The sequence below is a fragment of the Crocuta crocuta genome, unplaced genomic scaffold, assembly GCF_008692635.1.
Source record: "Crocuta crocuta isolate KB4526 unplaced genomic scaffold, BGI_CrCroc_1.0 scaffold32, whole genome shotgun sequence".
Lineage (NCBI taxonomy): Eukaryota > Metazoa > Chordata > Mammalia > Carnivora > Hyaenidae > Crocuta > Crocuta crocuta.
The window spans coordinates 164,299-182,768 of record NW_027529424.1 but is presented as its reverse complement, the minus strand read 5'-3'; the positions used below and the strand labels follow the sequence as shown (position 1 = coordinate 182,768).

The following is an 18,470-nucleotide window of genomic DNA, read 5'->3' as shown; positions in this document are numbered from 1 at the left end:
ACAACATTTAAGGCATCTAACATTGAAGTATGTAGGATTATGTTCTTTAAATTTTCTAAATTAGAGTTCCAAAGCTTGAAATTTCATCAAGCAGACATTAACTAAAACTGTTTTAGAAAGTTTAAAAAATGCATTTCCTTTCTTTTTCCCCAAAGTGTAAACAAGGTAAACACGCGCACGGCCCTCTGGCAGCTCAAAGAATTGAGAGGGAAATGAAAAACACTAAGGCTTGTGACTTAAGGCTGGACTAGAAAACAGATGTATTAGGAGATTTTACATCATTTTTCTTTTCTTTAAAAATTTCAACAGTTTTACGGAAAGAGGTACAAGAGGCTCCTTTGGAGAGTAAAAACATATCTTACCAGAATGCTCTACTTGGCAACTGGACTCTGCGGGACTACCAGAAACACCGGCCGTCTGCTCCTCAGCTGTCTTTCCTCTTAACCAGGAAACCAGGCAGAATGATCCAGAGTTGTCGCAACAGGCACTTTCTAAAATATCACATAAGGTATGACAAAGGAGTTCCTTCCGCTCTTCCTCTAAAAATAACCAAAGTACCAGTTATGATGGTTTTCTTTGAAAAGAAAAAAAACAAGCCTGTCATGGGTAACAGCATGAAAACCAACTGTTTTAAGTGGATGGAGGATTCTTCCCCCCGGCATAAATAATCTTACATTTGAGAAAAATAATGTGCTTGAGGGTTACCATGTCATCACTGTTAAATATTGTCATTAATTCAAAAAAGAATCCTGAAAAAGGAAGAACTAAACCTTAGGAGAGATAAGAAGTTCCTTGGAATGGCCCGAGACTGATCGCTCCCCTTCCTTAGGCTGGGAAGGGAGCGCTGAAGCCGGGAGGATTCTTCTATGCAGAACCAGGCACAATGTGAGGAGGGCCTGCTGAGTCTGCTAGTTTTCCCCTCATTTCTGAGTTAGTCTAAAGTCTTTGACCTCCTTGTCCCACAGGGGTAAGGCTAATGAGATAACACCTCGTCAGCACATGCAATACCAAACTCATTACGTCAGCAGACGCCATCGTGGTTATGTTGCATATTCTAGAAGCTCCTGAAGCTGTACTGCAGTGATGGGAGCATTAGACTTTACAGAGAAGAGCACAAATGTTCAGTTCCTTCCTGAACCTTAGCTCTCTTCTCTTTTCAAGCAGTATCACTCTCCCAAAGTAGAGCTGTTCCTGAAACGTTCAAGGGGGATGTGTATACAAGCTATCCAAATTTTATGCTATGAGGAGATTTCTATTTCTCCTAATAGGCTAGAAGTTCTAAGGCAGGAACTAGGTCATTCACTTTCTAACCATCACCAAATAATACGTTTATGAAAATGCTATAGAAATATTTTATCAATGGGCATATATTTCTGTACAAGAAATATTATAAATTTTATCAGTAAAACAGTGATGTTAATATTAAATAGTATTTCTTGGTTTCTTCTCTACTACAATTTACTTTGCATTTCAGCTAGTAAATAATAAAAAAAATATATATGGGTGACACTTTAACTCTCAAATTCAGTAGATTCTATGGGTATGGTTTGGAATGGAAACTGTTCTGCCCTGATATACAAAACTAGGATTATATAATATATCCTACATTCTTCCAGAAGTTATTGTGAGGTTCACATAAAAGTGTTCACTTACCGAACGGAAGACGTAAACTGTGAAGCAGAATGCAAACGTTTATTATTATCAAGTAGCACCACACAGCTCTCTGACCTAATCATACTGCAGAAGCTATGACAGCTACGCCTGCAATTTAATTCGCTTCTCTGCAGTATCAGCATTGTGTAAGGCACTGTACTAAAAGCTACAGGAATACAAAGATAACTCTTAGTTCCAGCTCAGAGCTAAGTGAGATAAAACAAACACAAACGACTATCCCTTACGTAAGAGTTCAGAGAAATGTACCACTTTTTTAGCAAGAGGCCAAGGGCTTATTTTCCCTTAGTTCTACCACCCTATCTTATACCTGCCAGGTAACCCAAATTTGGGAATATATACACTAAAATCTGAGGTCACGGTTCACGAAATTTTCTGAAACACTGAAAAAGTAAAACTCCGGAAAGAAATATTCCATTTATAGTTTACTTCGTAAGATAAATGATTTCAGTGACACTACTGCCAATGAGAGCCGCAGAGATCATCTATAAGTTAGAGGGTGAAGGAAAAGGTTATAGAAAACCATGGTCATACCTGGACAATCCCTCCAAGAAGACTTCTCAGAAGAAAACAGGAGCTTCTTCAAAAGAAATGCCTTTATACAATTAAAGCAATAATTATTAGAATCCATTATTAAAAAGATAAAGCCTTATTCTTTTTTTTAAATGGAAAAAAACCTCTCATATGTATCTCCTCCATGGTCCACTGAATAGTGTTATAAACTTTTCACAGTTTCCCTTCACATCCAACAGTAACTAAGCATATTATTCAGAATATACCACTATACACCTGATTCTAAGTCCATAAAATTCTTCTTTCATAATATGTACTTTCTGGCAAATAGAACTGACTCAGAATAATAGACACATAACTGGAAAATTAAAGAAACTTACTGCTCATTCCAAAAGTAAAGACCCCAGAAACAGGAACAAGTCTACATCTCTTAGATACCCTGGGGGAAAAGAAATCACAATACAAAACTGGTTCTGCTCTATTAGCTCTGATGTGTGGTATCAGAATATCAATTTAAGGAGCTCCTAACTTCCCAGTTTAACTCAAAAAGCTCTAAGATTCAAAAGAAAAAAACAAATTGATCTCTGACCTTTCCTTAAGTGAGTTACCTATGTTACACTGATGATTTGATAGAAAGCAGTTCAGTGTAGTGTTTCCTTCTCAAAGTGTAGTTCAAGGACCATTTCCATCCCAGTCACCTGACTTGTTTATTTAAAATGAAGACCCTTAGGCGCCACTTATTGGATCTGAAGAGCCAGCGGGCAGATACAAGAAAAAGATTACTTTGATGCTTCTCACTTACTGTCTGAAAGCAGTAGTGAATTGGTTAAGAGGACTGCTTTTAGTCAGACACACCTGGGTCTGAATCCTGGTTCCACCACTTTACTAACTAAAAATAATAATAGCATAAACTTTAAAAGGCTGCAGTGAGGATTATATAGAATAATCTATGTAATGCACTTAGCACAGTACCTGGCACCTAATAAGCAATCATTTCAAAGTATTTTAACAAAAACTAAGTAATATTCTACAGTATCTTAAAGAAGTAAAATCTACAAATACTACAATCAAATGTTTCTGACTTTTCCGCAAAACGGCAACCAACCATAAAACTGAGGACTATATTACAAAAGATGGGAAAAGTGAGTTGGGATACCCACTGTTTTACCACTGATATGATCACTGTATTTTGATATACTTCTTCCAGTCTTTCTTTCATACCTGCCTTAATTTTTATTACAAGTGAGAAGCATAATGGGTATATGATTATGTTTCCCATTTTTCTGTTTTCCCACAGGATTCCTAAGTATAATTCCTAATCACTAAATGTCTCTCAAGCTATCAAATTTACTCAAACATTACTTCATGTTTAAACTACATTATTGTACACTAGCTTTATAATTTTATTTACTACTGTAAATGTAAAAACTTACTGAATACAACCTTTTCCATATTAAGGACTATTTCTTTAAGAAAGATTCACAGAAGGGCAATGATTTCATCAAAAATCTGCATTTTTATACTTCTGGTTCTAATGTACATTTCCCTCTCCCTGAATCCAAGTACAAATGTACCACATTAGCAATATGCCAGCACCATCCTACCCTTTTATGCCCTGGTAATTATTTTATATTTAAAAATTAGGAAGAGTTAGCAATAGACTCTGGTTGTAGTTTTCGTTGTAGTTTTTTGATTCCTAGTGAGGCTGAACATCGTGATTCTTTGGTTATCCATCATTATACCACCTGTTATGCCTGCACACACATCATTTCACCACTGGAGCCAGACGGGTTTTCTAACTGATTTGTACACATTCTTTGTAGAAGACAGACAACATCTACTTATTGCTAATATTCACTGCAAATCTTCTGAGCCTGAAACTCCATCTTTCCCTAAGTGCTGGCAATGCATTAGTTTTAGGTCTTCTGTGGTTAAATATTATGTCAAGAACATATTTGGCATAAGGTATCAGATGATCTAACTTCATTTTTCCCCCCAACCTGGCAACCAGTCATATCAGTGACATTTATTAAATTTCATATTATTCTACCACTGATTTGTAGTTCCTTCTTTATCATGGTATGTGATAAATTCTTTGTAAACTGCTGTCTGTAACGTGGTCTACTCCTGTATTAACTGTCTGGCTCCACAATACACCTATTCTTCTGGCAACAGTACCATGTTCTAATTTTTATAGTTCAAAAAAGTTTTACTATCTAGACTTGCTCATTTCACTTCATTAGGCTGAACGGTTTAGTTTTGACTTTTACACTGAAAGTATTTTAAAAGCCCCAAATTCTATGATTGACAAGATTTATGGAACTATGAAACTAAGTTGTGACCTCAAAGATACAGGAGGGTTTTGAACATTGCAATTATCCCTTGCAAAAACAGCTATCATTATGGACATATACCGAATTTTATGATACAGGAAACTCCTGTGGTACACCTTGCATTTAACTACATTCACAGACTTTTAGTAAAAGCCCTGGGTGCTACTATGGTCCAGGAGGGCCAGGGTTAATAAAATCTAATTTAAATGCAGACAGAACAAGGAATCCTCAAATTCAGACAGTAAGATTCTACTAGCAACCAAAATCTGTCCCCAGCATAATGGTATGATAACTCCAATACTAAGTCACAGTTAAATTTTATTCTTTATATCTAGTAACTCCCAGACAATGTTCAAACATTCAGATTTTTCTTAATTTTTAAATAATTCTACTAGTGCAAACAAAATAAATTTTACCACTTAAAGAAATAAACTAATGACCTATAAAGGATATATTTTGGAATCAGTCATGAAAGGATTTTTTTTCCTCCTTCAGAGAAATAAATTTTTAATTTAATAATATGGAGTACAGGTTTGAGAGATAAGTTTACTTGGCAGCTAACAGTTCAGGAATGTGTTCCTTATGCCTAATGAATAATAAATATCACATTAAATATGTACTTTCAAAACGTGCTGATTAAAAACCATAATAAATTCTAGCTTCTCTTAAAACAGTTGTGAAGTTACACAGCTGTTCAGTCACTGTAAGTATTAGAGTAAACTGAAAATTCATTTGTGGTTTTAAAAATGAAATGATTGTGGCAAATTGGCCTGGAGATTCAAACAATATAACATATCAAGATTCAAAATCGTCAGATTAACTCTATCTTGTGCAAAGAAAAACTTTCCTTTTAAATTTTGGAAAATCTCTTTGAGTCTGTTATTACTGATTTTATTTTAAAAGTCGAAGCCATTGCCTAAAAGACAACTTATTTTAAAAATGTGTAAGGTTTTAAGAGCATGAGAATATTCACTTATCTTCAACTTTTTAGGAAACTCACTTCTACAGAAAGAACAAATGAAAATAATATATGGCAATGATGTAACTATCCATAGGATAAAATGCTGTTACTCAACAGGATCTCTGTATTAGAAAGAAGTCATTATCATTAATTCCTAATTTTTTTCTGAAGGTCAGGGAACACCTATTATGGTTTGTTTTTTTTATATACAAGATTGATAAAAGGCTATTGCTGCATAATGTGCTAATGTTCTGAATTCATTCTCATTTTGGATATTTATAGCACTTCACATAAACAAAAGTTGAGAGATAACTGATCATGTCTCATGACATATGGATATCAGAAAACAAAAGCTGAAGCATGAAACGTTTGAACACGTCCCTCTAAGGAGTGGGTAAAGTAGTCTATGTTACCTGAACAGGTGCAATAACAGCACAGGGGCCACCTTCAAACTGTTCTAATGCAGATCCCTCTGATTCACTAAACACAAACCCTAAAAATGAAAGCAAGTAGCAAAGATTAAAAATGTAATTCAAACAGCAGCCCAAAGAATTTTTAATGTACTTTGCTTTGACAACAACCACTAATTACAAAAGCAAAACACGCACAGGTTAGCCAGGCACATGGTTAACTTTTTGGAGGATCAAGGCACTTTTGAAAAAAGATACGAAGCCTATGTTCCACCCCTGTGCCCAAATACACATAAACACACACACACACGCACACACACACACGCACTCAGGCACTTTTGCACCCAGGGAACCCTCTCAGTGGACTAAAGGAATAAAGTGTGGACCTCAGTCAAAGACCACTAAATTAAATCATTTATTTGAAGACAGGCCACATACTCTACTGAATTCGAATGCTTTTTAGGACCTTTCTGTACAGAAGCTTTTTTTCATTCCAATCTTTGAATTACATTCTATGAGCTAAAAATGAAGTGCATCGTAGACAGTGAATGTGTGCATACTAGGTCTATCTCAATTTCAGCGCTGTCCAACCGGGACTGACTGGGAGCCACTAGCACGAGTGCCTACAGACAGCACAGGGCCAGAAGTCTAAGGGATCAGATCTGCGTCACCTTCAGGAAATCATTTCGCCTCTGTAGACCTCTGTGTCCTCATCTTTGAAATGATTCAATTCCAACATGCTAGGAATACGTAAGGTTTCACTTGTAGTTCAGTCACTCATCCAACAAACATGTGATGAACGTAGGATACGATACCAAGCATCTAGGAGGCACGCGTGAATGAGCAGGTCCCTGGTCTGCAGGAGCCAACAGTAGGCGAGAAGAAGGACTTAGGGGCAAATAAAGAATAAAGAATAAGTGAACGTCTGATACAAGTATGAAGATAGTACTGTGGATACAGAGAGGAATGATTTCCATGCCTGAGTCAAGCTGTAACAGGTGACTTTGAGGCGGATCTTGAATAGGAATTTGCAAGACACAAGGGTGGAGAATGACTCCGAGGTAAAGAAAACACCTTTATGACAGGAAAAAGGTTTGATAAGAGCAGGGCAAGCTTATGGGTCAGAGGGAAATGTAGTGCAGCTGCACGGAAGTGTGGGGGAAGGGCAGGGGAGATGGAAATGGGGGAGGGAAGCTGACAAGAGGTTACTACTAGGGAGGGCCAGACCATGACAAGTACCGATTAAAGCTCTACCATGATCGTACTGGGTTTTTTTTGTTCCATTTTTAAAAGAACAGAATGAGGATGAGACTGTTTCAACAACCATACAAAGAGGGTGTCAACCTAATAAAACTGACATTAGTATGGACAGGAGAAACTATATCTAAAGAGTATTTCTGAGGTAAAAACTCAGATTTGATGTGTATGTGCAAGTGGGGCATAGAGCCTGAGACACCAGGTGATGGCAAGTGAGATTAGAAATACCGCAGAGGATCCCATTCCATCCCACCTCCTCTCTTGTAACCTTTCAATCCCTCTCTTTCGAACAGTACTTAAACTTGGATCTCATATATTTAACAACAAAAAAAAATCCTCCTTAAGAATCCACCAAAAGCTCCTTATTTACTTGAGTTGAAAACTTCTATCAACACAAAAACTGGCACACAGAGGTTTATAGTTCCTTTATTCGTAACTGCTAATGGAAGCAACCAAGCTGTCCTTGGCTAAGTGAACGAGTGTGTAAATGAACTGTGATACATCCAGGCAACAAAAATATTATTTGGCACGAAAAAATAAATGAGCTTACAAGTCATGAAAAGACATGGAAGAACCTTAAATGCATATTACTCACTGACATAACCAATCAGAACTGTATGATTCCCAACTATATGACATCCTGGAAAAGGTAAATCTACGCAAAGGATCTATAAAGAGATCAGGGGTTACTAGGGACTGGTGGATGGAGGGAGGGATGAGGGATGAATACGCAAAGCACAGAGGATTTTTAGTGCAGAGAAAATACTATGAAACCATAATAATGGATAAATGTCATCATACGTTTGTCCAAACCCAAAGAATGTACAACACCAAGAGTGAACTGTAAACTATGGACCATGGGTGCCAATGATATGTCAATGCACACTTATCAACTGGAGTAAATATTCTACTTTGGTGGGGCGTAATGATAATAGGGGAGGTTACGCATGTTGTGGGAGCAGGAGGTATATTCTGTAGCTTCCCCACAATTTTGCTATAAACCTAACACTGCTCTAAGAAAGTGAAGTCTGGGGACACCTGGGTGGCTCAATTGGTTGGTTAAGCATCCAACCTCGGCTCAGGTCATGATCTTGCAGTTTGAGTTCGAGCCCCACATTGGGCTCTGTGCTGACGGCTCAGAGCCTGAAACCTGCTTCAGATTCTGTATCCAAATCTCTCTGCCTCTCCCCAATTCATGCTAGGTCTCTCTCTGTCTCTCCAAAGTAAATACATTTTTTAACAAAGTTTTTAAAAAGTCAAGTCTAAATTTAAAAAATTTAGGGGCCCATGGGTGGCTCAGTCGGTTAAGCGACCAACTTCAGCTCAGATCATGATCTCGCAGTTCGTGGGTTCGAGCCCCGCGTCAGGTTCTGTGCTGACAGCTAGCTCAGCGCCTGGAGCCTGTCTTCGGATTCTGTACCTCCCTCTCTCTCTCTGACCCTCCCCTGCTCACGCTGTCTCTATCTCTTTCTCAAAAATAAATAAAACATTAAAAAAATTTTAAACTTAAAAAATTTATTGGACCATTAAAAAAAATCCACTACAAACTACAATCACCACCCTCTCAAAGCCTATCCAGTTGTCTACGTGCACGGTCTCTCTCTCCTTACCTCACAATTTATTCGACCCACAAAAATTTGGTGTTCAACCTATGACTGCACCAAACGCATTTTCACCAAGTTCATCAATGAACAGTACAGGCTATCCCTCAAGTCTCTTCTTATTTACTCTCCAGACGGTCATCTGAAATGCTCACCAATGACTTCTGAAAACCCTTTGCCCCTTAGCTTTACTGGTCCAATTTTATTCCAAATTTTCCTTTTTTCTTTCTTCTCAGTCTCCTTGGTCGGCTCCTCTTTTAAATGGTAATGTTCCTCATGTCTTGGCTTTAGGATCTCTTTTTTTTTCATTCCATACATTCTCCTTGGATAACTCATCTACTCCCGAGATTTCCATTACTAGTTATATTCAGGGAATTCTCAACTAGAGCCCAGATTAGAACCCAGACTAACGGGATTTCATTTCCTTACCGTGGTCCTGTCCGATCTACTTTCTACCTGAATCTCTTCCCTCATCCTATGCCATTCTTCCTCTTAGATTTCAGGCATGCTGAGTTTCTTTCAGGTCCTCAAATACTAATTTTTTCTCTGGTTTCTTACCCTTTGAACATAGTGTTTCCTGCACTGGAAACATTTGCTAACCCTTTCTCTGTCACGGTAAGGCAATATCCTCTTGGTTCAAGGCCCAAAGCATGACTTCTATCTGTCCATTTCTATCCCATCTCTAGTCTACTCTGAGGTTCAAACCACGACTGTCTCTCACCTCGAGGACTGTTAGGGGTTCCCAACTAGATGTCCCCACTCCTTCCCACCTGTCCTGCCTCCATCCTTATTGTTCACCACAGACTTGCCACAGGAATATTTTAGACTTGGAAATCAGATTCTGTCCCAGCCTGCATAATACATTTCAATGGCAACTAGAATGAAATCCCAACTCCTTTTCGTGGCCTTACAAGACACCATGTTCAATCAAACCCACATTCCCTCAGTTCAATCTCATCTTCATCATCTACAGTGATCTTAGGACCTCAGAACATGGCAAGGAGGCTTTTACTTGAGCCCTAGTGCTTGCTGTTCCTGCTACACGCATTTCCCCTTCTCTCTTCATAAAGCTGAATCCTTCTCCTTCTTAAGGACTCACTGTAGAGTTAACTCCTCAGAGATCCTCCCTGATGCACCTATCTAAGTAGGTGTATCTAAATCTCTAAGATGAGAGGTCTCTCCCACCATCCTCCAGAACAACCAGTACTTTTCACAATCTGTGATTACTATATTATTGTTTGTTTACTTGTTTATTATTTGCCTTACAGGGAGGCGCCTTGCCTGTTCTGTTGACCACTGTTTTCCTAGTACTGTTGTATAGTTAATGCTCCATAAATGTTTTTTGAACTGTTGCAAGGAAAGATAATGGCGGAATTAATTTCTAAATATGCCAAGTTCAGTTTTGAGATAACCATTTGTCAATATTTAGAAGGGGAGAAACAGGGGTCTGGCGCTCAGGGCAGGGGTTAGGATTAAAGACAGCAATTTGAATCATCCTCAACATGACAGTCATAGTAAAGAAGAACATGTAAAACCAAGACAACGGAGTTGGGAACATTAAAAAATAAGCAAAGGCTGAGTCAGCTAAGATGGACAAAGATTAGAAAGGTAAGAGAAAAACACATTCAAGTCCTCCAGGAAGCAAGGGGTAGTTACTTGCTACAAATGCTGAGTAAACACATAAATTTGAACACTGGATTCCAAAGCACATCACTGGAATACAAAAAAAATCTAGAGCACTGGAGAGAGTAAGCAAAATTTAAAGGGTTGAGGTATGAATACAAGGAGAAAGAGTAAATGCAAACTATCTGTTAAACAAGTGAAAAAGGATGATGATAACATGAAGGGTAGCTGGATAAAGAATCATTACTTATTATTATTTATATAGGCTGAAAGACTATATTCAAGGCTTAAAAACAGGAAAGGGGTGATTATAGGGTAAAGAGGAAGTTTAAAGACACCAAGTCCTAAAGGAGTTGTGGTGTGGGGGTGGCGAGACTGGATAAAGAGAGGTTCTCAAAGTGTGGTCTACAGAACGCTGGAAGTCTGAGACCCTTTCAGGGGATCTAGTAGAGGTTAAAATAATTTTCATAATGGTACTAAGACACCATCTGCCCTTTACGCTGCACTGACATTCACAGTGATGTTACAGAAGCATGGTGGGACTTACCGCCGGTGCCCAGGTGGCACCCACCAGTGTCGTTCAGCTGTGCCAGCAGACATCATCCCAGGAAACAAAACCGCCCTCTCTAACACAGACAGAGCCAATGTAACCAAAGAATGCCCTTACTGATGCTAACTTTATTAAATCTTGGCCTTGAATAGAATGTCCTTTTAAAAAATACTCTGTATGACAAAATGGAAACTAAAGCTACATACCTTGATAATGACCGCTGTCTCAAGAAAAAGCACATGTGTAATTTTCTGACTTGCAAGCTGGAACTGCTTTTTTGCAGAGCTCTGTTTTTAGTTTGAAGAGTTATCAACAAACTATGATTATTCAGACTTGGGTATGTGGCAGACCCTTTCTCAGAAGTGAATGAAGGCAGCCTGATGCTTTAAGGAAAATAACAGTATCTTTGCCAGTGGTAAGTTTTCAGGCTTTCAAGCAGTAACTAAAATTTTGGAGAACCTGCACTCACCACTGTGAACCTGACAGCATCTCAATTCTTAGCGATGTTTCTAATGAGATCATGGGTCACAGAAATAAATATGACTTTTGATACTGTATAATGAAATGTGTTAGCATTTCTGCATAAACCAGTGGACCAGTGACTTCCAGATAAAGGATGCGTACTGTTAGAAATGAATGCACGGGTAAAGATCTATTCAAACTACAAGACAAACCAATGGATTTCAATTTAAGAGAGTACGAAAAAATCATTGATGTGGCTTCAGATTCCAGATCGCTATTAACCTCTAAGAAACTACCACTTGTCAAGTTTTGGTGTTGTATCAAAGAAAAATAGCCTCAATGATCTGAAAAGGCTATTCTAAGACTCCTACCTTACCAATTACAGTCTGTGAGGCTGGGTTTTCTGCATACACTTCCTAACAACATCCTGCAACAGACTGAATAGAGAAGCATGCAGGGAGCCAGCAGGCTTCTAAGGTTAAGCCAGACATTCAAGATACTTAAAGAAACGTAAAACAATGCCTCAGGTCTCATTCATTTTATTTGTCATATTGAAATCTGCATAATTTTTAAGATTATAATGGGACCCTGAGTTAAGGAACAAAAAAACAAAAAACAAAAACTTGAGTCATTGGCGGCCCAGAAGAAGTGAATCTTAGCAGGCTTCTAAATGAACTATACAGGCAAAGTGGGAGAGTAAGAGCTATTTGTAATTACTAAAAATTAAATTATTAAAACTTAAAATTTCAAGTTTAATTATTCAGAATTTCTGAATAAGAATGAGGGGAATGAGAGAACTAAGGAGCAGGTTAATTCTGAAAGACGGAACAGAAGCTGACAAGATAAAGAACGAAGAGAAACACTGAGGGCTCAGCTAACGTTTGGTCACTGCATTTGTGTTGATGGTGACAATTTCAGTACACAGAAGCCTGGGAGAAACAGAGCAGATGACAGGCTAAATGGAGGTTGAGAAATAGGTACGATGCACAGGACAAAATCACTCAGGCCAAGTAACACCTAAGGGCACTGGTAATCAACATCGAGACAACCACATCTGAGGTCGACGCAGGAACAAGAGCTGAAGCTCCTACGGGATGGAAATGAAGGAAAGGTCCCTGGCCTTGCGAGTAAGGGCATCGGTGAAAACAGGCTCTGTCAAACTTTCAGCGTATGTAATAAACACGAGTCAGTAATGAATTCTTACCTTCCTTAAAATTACTACGAATGTAACGCAGTTTTCAAGATCTACAGGTGGGGCTTACAGCTGAAATGCATTACAGTGAGTTGGTTTGTCAGTAAGATATAAAAGCCCCATGGAGAAGTCTAGGCAGACCTGCTATACACCAAATTCTGTTTAATTACAGTATATACGTTTGACTGTGTTAACAGATAATAACAAAGGCCATTAGAGCACAAAATGAAATAAAGTCAACTAAATGTAAATTCAGTATTCTATCCTAAAACAGGACTATGCTAAGTAGGCTTCACTTGAATTTAACTTTTTTAGGATATAATTATTTCTCTTGTATTCTCATATGTAAATTACTTCCTACTTTTAAAAGGAATTAACTATTCACAAACTGGTTTTCTTATTAGATTCGAAATTAGCCATCTAAAGCATCTGATCCTAAATACGTAATTTTGTATCACGTTCCACAGTATTTCAGACAAAGAAATCTCTCTTATAGCTGCTAATTTAAACTTGAGCCACGAACTTCTCTGCAATTTTCTAAGCTTTTACTTTCACATGACTTACTGTGCATATATACATTATTCAAGTCAGTTTTACAACTCCTGCCTCCACAATTCTGGCTTCCCATGTAAACAGAAGCCCAGAGAAAAGACTTGGTTTGTCATTATAAACTCATTACAAACTCGACGATAGTCGTGGAGTCAAATCTGCACTGGGCCATAGTTCCCTCATCTATGAAAATGGGGAAACTACATTTACCCTTCGCTATCTCTCAAGGTCGTTGCAAGGATTAAATAAGACTTCTAAAAACCGTAAAGCATAATACAATTTAAGATATGATGAGAGACTTTAAACTGAAAAACATATTATGTATTCAAAGTACCAAGAAATTAGCTTTTTCATATAAGCTCACAAATTTTAAGTTTAAAAGAAATGGATTTTAGAGGACATGATTCAGGTAGGTTGAAGAAAGGAATATCTGTTCTTGAGAGAAATAAAAGGTGTCCAACAACAAAATTCTCTGAAATGATATGTTCTCACAATATTATTCTTACTCTGGAAGAAAAATTAATAATACTGGTTTATCACTTTATTACTTTGGAAAATATTAAATCACATTATAATAAACTTATTAACTTGTAAAACATTTTATACTTATATTTTAACCAATCCCTCACTTTTCCTAAGTTATTTCTTCTTTTTTTCATATTACGTAACAAAAATTGTCGTATACCCAAAGTCCAAAGTCTAATTTGAATCAACCACAGCTCCATTCCCCACTTTGCCCCCAAAATGGCCCCTCAAAACAAGGAACTGGTATAAACAGCAATTGTGTTTCTCCCTTTCTGGCTAATCCTATAGGTGAAACAATAAAATAAAGCTTAGAGGAAAGGGGGGGAAAGGGAAAATAATGGTTTTGCAGTATTTATAATCTAGATCAGGGGTTGACCTGTTTCTGTAAAGCAGTTTAGAACACAGCCATACCTATATTATCTAGGGCTGCTGTTGCTACAATGGCAGATATGAGTTTTAAGACAAAAATAATGAATGCCAGTTACCCTTCTACAGAAAAAGTTTGCCAAACACTGAAACAGACCATCAATGCTGAAGAGAAAAAAAAAACACAAATATTCCCAATTAGTCAAGTTTTTGTTTATAATAAGATTAATACTTAACTCCTGTTAGATCTAAATGACTCTTACTTTGGTTCTGCTGTGAGCTGGTCAATTTGACTACTTGCTACTGTCTCCAGTACCACTATCCTGTATTACTGCAATGGTCTGTCATTCCATCTTGCTGTCTCACTCAAGCCACTACATCCTGTCCTCAAACACAGCAGTCAGATCAGTCCTTTAAAAACTTGTCACGTCATCTCTCTCTCCTCTGCTCTAAATCTCCCAATGGCCTTTCATTTCATTCCGAAGAAACCTCAAAGTCCAGACCATGGCCTATAAGGCTTTCTAGGCCACTGGATGAAAATTATTTCTTACATCACCTTTTATTCGTCTCCCCTTCCCTCATTCTTTCTCTCGCCCAACTAGTCTCCTTCCTGTTCCCTGAACAAAAAAGCAAGGAATAGTCTGCATTAAGTCTTTTATAGCGTCTAGTCTCCCTGCCCTGGAACACCCTTTCTTCAGACAGCTGCACAATTCACTCAGCTGCTTCAAGGTTTGCTCCAATCTCATCTTAAAACGAGGTCTATCCACATTACCCCACTGCACAACTCCCTAGTTCTTTACTTTCTAACTACTGCATATGCTCAATTTATGCTATGCTTATTATCCATTCTCCTTCCCACCCCACCGAGTCTAACCTGCAAGGGCCTGGAACACTGCTGTCGTGTGTGGGAACAAGGGCAAGGAGGAAAGACGGTGCTTTTGACTAAGAGGTAGAAGATACCCACTCTTCTTTAAAAACTATCACAGGCAACAGCGCAGGAGGGAAGAAGGCAGCAGAGATTCAATTTCCCAGTTAGAAAAACAGTAACTGCAAACCTTTCAATTATGTGACTGTCTTTGAAAGAAAAACTGGCCAAAAAAACCCCCCAAAAACCCCCACAAAACCCTTTTTTTTTTTAAAGAAAAAGGAATTGCAGAAGAGAATTATCTAAAACTGCCAAGTGAAATAAAACAACCATGTGCCACTTCTGTGGCTCACTGCTGTCACGGATTGTCTGAAACTGCCAGATCGATGAAGAGAAGAAAAGCATCTCTAGGCTGCACCAACCCCTGCAGCCTGTTCCAAACGTCTCAAAAACGTTTAACGTGACCGATCAACATGGTTTCGTAAATGGAATATCCCTAAACACGGTATCACAAGTATTTACCCTAAACATCTCACACTTTTAACTTGCTTCCAAAATACTCGTAAGATTCCAGTTCTAAGAAGCAGAGGCAAAGTTGGTGTCACATTGCAAATGCAGTAAGGCAAGTGCAGAAAAGCAGTGTCCTGTGCCTAGCCTCATAATCCCCAGCGACCATCAACGTGGCCCTTGGCAATGACTTCTGCCTCTAAATGAATAAAGGAATATTAACACTAAACACAGCAAAACCACTAACAACCTCCCTCTGACTCAGAAGTGGTAGCTTAAAAATACTTATTTGGCCGCCTGAAAATCTTGATCAATGTAAGACCGTGAAGAATTATATATCCATAGAATTAACACACTCTAAAAAAGAAAAAATTTAAATGGTATGAACTGAGTGCTTCTCATTAAGGAACTCCCACAGGACTAAAAGGTGGCATAGGATTCTTGTGTCATTATAAAGTTCTATTTTAAATAATGATTTTCATGTATCAACTATCCTTCAATAAAAAAATAAATAAAAGTAAAAAACAATAATGATTATTCATCAAATAAACAATAATTTCTTACAGTTGTCAGGTCACGGCCAGAGAGTGATCTTCAGCTTAGTCTACAATTAAACACTTTAAGTGTTACGAACGTCCGCCGTCTGAAGGTTCACTATGTCAGATATTGTGCTAAGTGCCTAAATGTATTTACATGCCTTTAATCCTCACAACAACCCTATAAGGTTGACACTATTATCTGCATTTTACAGAGAAGCAAACTGAGGCTTAGATTCGTTAAACAACTAGAACCTGGAACCGAAGTACACCTGTTCTAAAGCCTTCTCTTAACCAGGAGAAATGCCTCTCAATTCTCCTTGACGCTGCGTTACGGTATTAATATAAATGAGGCTGAACACGATCTTATTCTATGTTGTACGCGCAACACGTACACGTGGGAAGTAAATTTTTTTACAATTACACGGGAAGTAAAAATTTTCTTAATCCTTCACAGCCTTGTATGCTTCAGGGCTGTTCACTATTAGGATAAAATGAAGTCAAAGTAGAAAGCTTTAAAATCTGCAAATGCAAGTGTCCAAGATTTCAGAAAGTGTTAATTCAGGGACATAATTAAATGTGGAAAAAAAGCCAAAGCAATTACATGTTAAGGTTTGGAAATTCCAAGGAATATAGTGAAAACAAATCTGTATTAGGAATCAGGAGACTTGTAATTCACAGCTTTTCTATCAATTTGTGTGACTCTGGCCCGGTCATTTAGCTTCAGGACTCACTTTCCTCATCTGCAAAATAAGAGTGACGGACTAAATAACCGAAATGACTGCAATACATTACGATTCCAATTTTATCAGCTCTTAAAAGAGGCATTATCTGAGAGACAGGAAGGGATTTACGTCAATTCTGAATTTTTGTTACAAAATACACACTACAACGTAGGAACTTAGATTTACTATGCTAAAATTCCCCCAAATCCTTTGAGAACAGGTATTCTCTAAATAAATGATTTAATAATAGTAATGAAGAGCTATCATTTACTGGCCTGTCTTACATACTTATACTTACGCTACCAATCCTTCTGACTCCAAAGACTAGGCTTCTAACCTCACTTCAGTCTTTCTTAAGTCACCTTAAGTAACGTGCAAAGTTGTGTTTTATTATTAAAATTTAAGAATTACAGATAACTGCTAGTATAAAATGCCAAACGCAGAGCCTGGCACGGCGTAGGAATCCAGTAATTGGTAACTCTTGTTTCATTAGTGTTCGTAATAATAAAACTTCTTACATAACTCAAAATCCTGTCTGGATAATTAGACCGGCACGGGAAGTGCTATGATCCACATTCCTTTTGACTGTAAAAGATAAACTTAACCCATCTCAAAACTGGGGATACTTGGGGTCCAAAGAGCACCTGACAGCAAGCAACACTTTACACACCGACTACTCCATCCAACCACAAAGTTAAAATGCAAACAACAAAACTGCCTCCTGGAATTAGCCACTGTGACTTCCCCGTGGACTTCCCTCTCTCCAAAATCACGAAGCCCTGGTAGGGGGTATGGCTGCAGGGGGCCACGACACTTGCTGAGACACTGACAGCGGGGCACGGGGCACACCCTCCGTGTCACACCACTGCAGCCCGACCACCAGCCTTCTGTCCGGCCGGAGGGCAGCGCAGGCGGCGGCAGGGGCGCTTCGGCTCCTTAGTGGACAGCCGCCACCATTCCACTCAACCACTCCCCCCGACACAGGCAGGGCGTTTCTAGAAAGTCCAGTTTCCGAGCTGAGCATGGGAACCGGGACGGAGTGCAGGGCAAGCCGCGGGTGGGGGCTGCGGCGCCAGGGGCGTCGCAGGGCAAAGGAAGCGGCTGGAAGTCAGAGCCCAGGCCGGGTACCTTGCGTCCAGCGGCAGAAGATGGTGTCAGAGAGACCCGGGCTGCTCTTGGTGCCCCACACCAGCTCCATCAGCTCTTTAGTCAGTTCGGACATGATGGGGTGCCGGCGAGCGGGTCTTCGCTTTCAGGACTCCCGCCCCGGAACATGGGGAAGGGGCGCCTTCAGAGACGGGAGGTGCGGGACGGCAGCGGCGCACGAGCTGGGAGGGTGGACGGGAGGACCGCGAACCGAGAGCTATCTACTCGCTGAGACCGCGCCTGTCACGCCAGCCGGAGCGGCAGCAAGGAGTTCCCCGTGCCGGAAGTGCCGCCACTTCCGGCTTCCCTTTCGCTACCGCCCTCCCCCTCGGCGAGCCGGGGAGTCGCTCCCCGGAAGCGGAAGTGGGGGGGGGCAGGAAGAGCTTAGGAACTCTCTGGTGGCCGCCGGCTTTCCCGAGCTCAGCCCCCTTGCCTTAGGTGGGGTGGTAGCCTTTGTACTGGCGGGCACGCCGCGTTCCCTGGGCGTTGGCGTGTGTTTACCGTCCAGGAACCCTTCCGCCCTCTGCGCGCTGCTCTGGACTTAGCTGCAGGCCCCGAGGCCCACGCCTTAGGGGCCTGGAACATAGACTGTTCCTTAAAATGTAGGATATTACTGATACAGAACTACAACATTAAGACGATGGTTGAGTCTCATGGAGGAAACATCTATGCCTGTAC

At 39.5% G+C, this 18,470-nt stretch overlaps 1 protein-coding gene across 1 annotated transcript in view; it reads right to left on the bottom strand.

Moving 5' to 3' along the window:
• The window catches only part of MINDY3 (MINDY lysine 48 deubiquitinase 3), an 83,092-nt gene extending 65,014 nt beyond the window's left edge, over positions 1–18,078 (bottom strand). The window contains exons 1-4 of the mRNA XM_077758433.1: positions 17,775–18,078; positions 5,892–5,971; positions 2,206–2,266; positions 363–539 (exon numbers count right to left, since the gene is read on the bottom strand). Of these exons, the coding sequence (XP_077614559.1) occupies positions 363–539; positions 2,206–2,266; positions 5,892–5,971; positions 17,775–17,868 (412 nt within the window). The 5' untranslated portion in view covers positions 17,869–18,078. The remainder of the gene's footprint in view (positions 1–362; positions 540–2,205; positions 2,267–5,891; positions 5,972–17,774) is intronic.
• Positions 18,079–18,470: the final 392 nt, after the last annotated feature.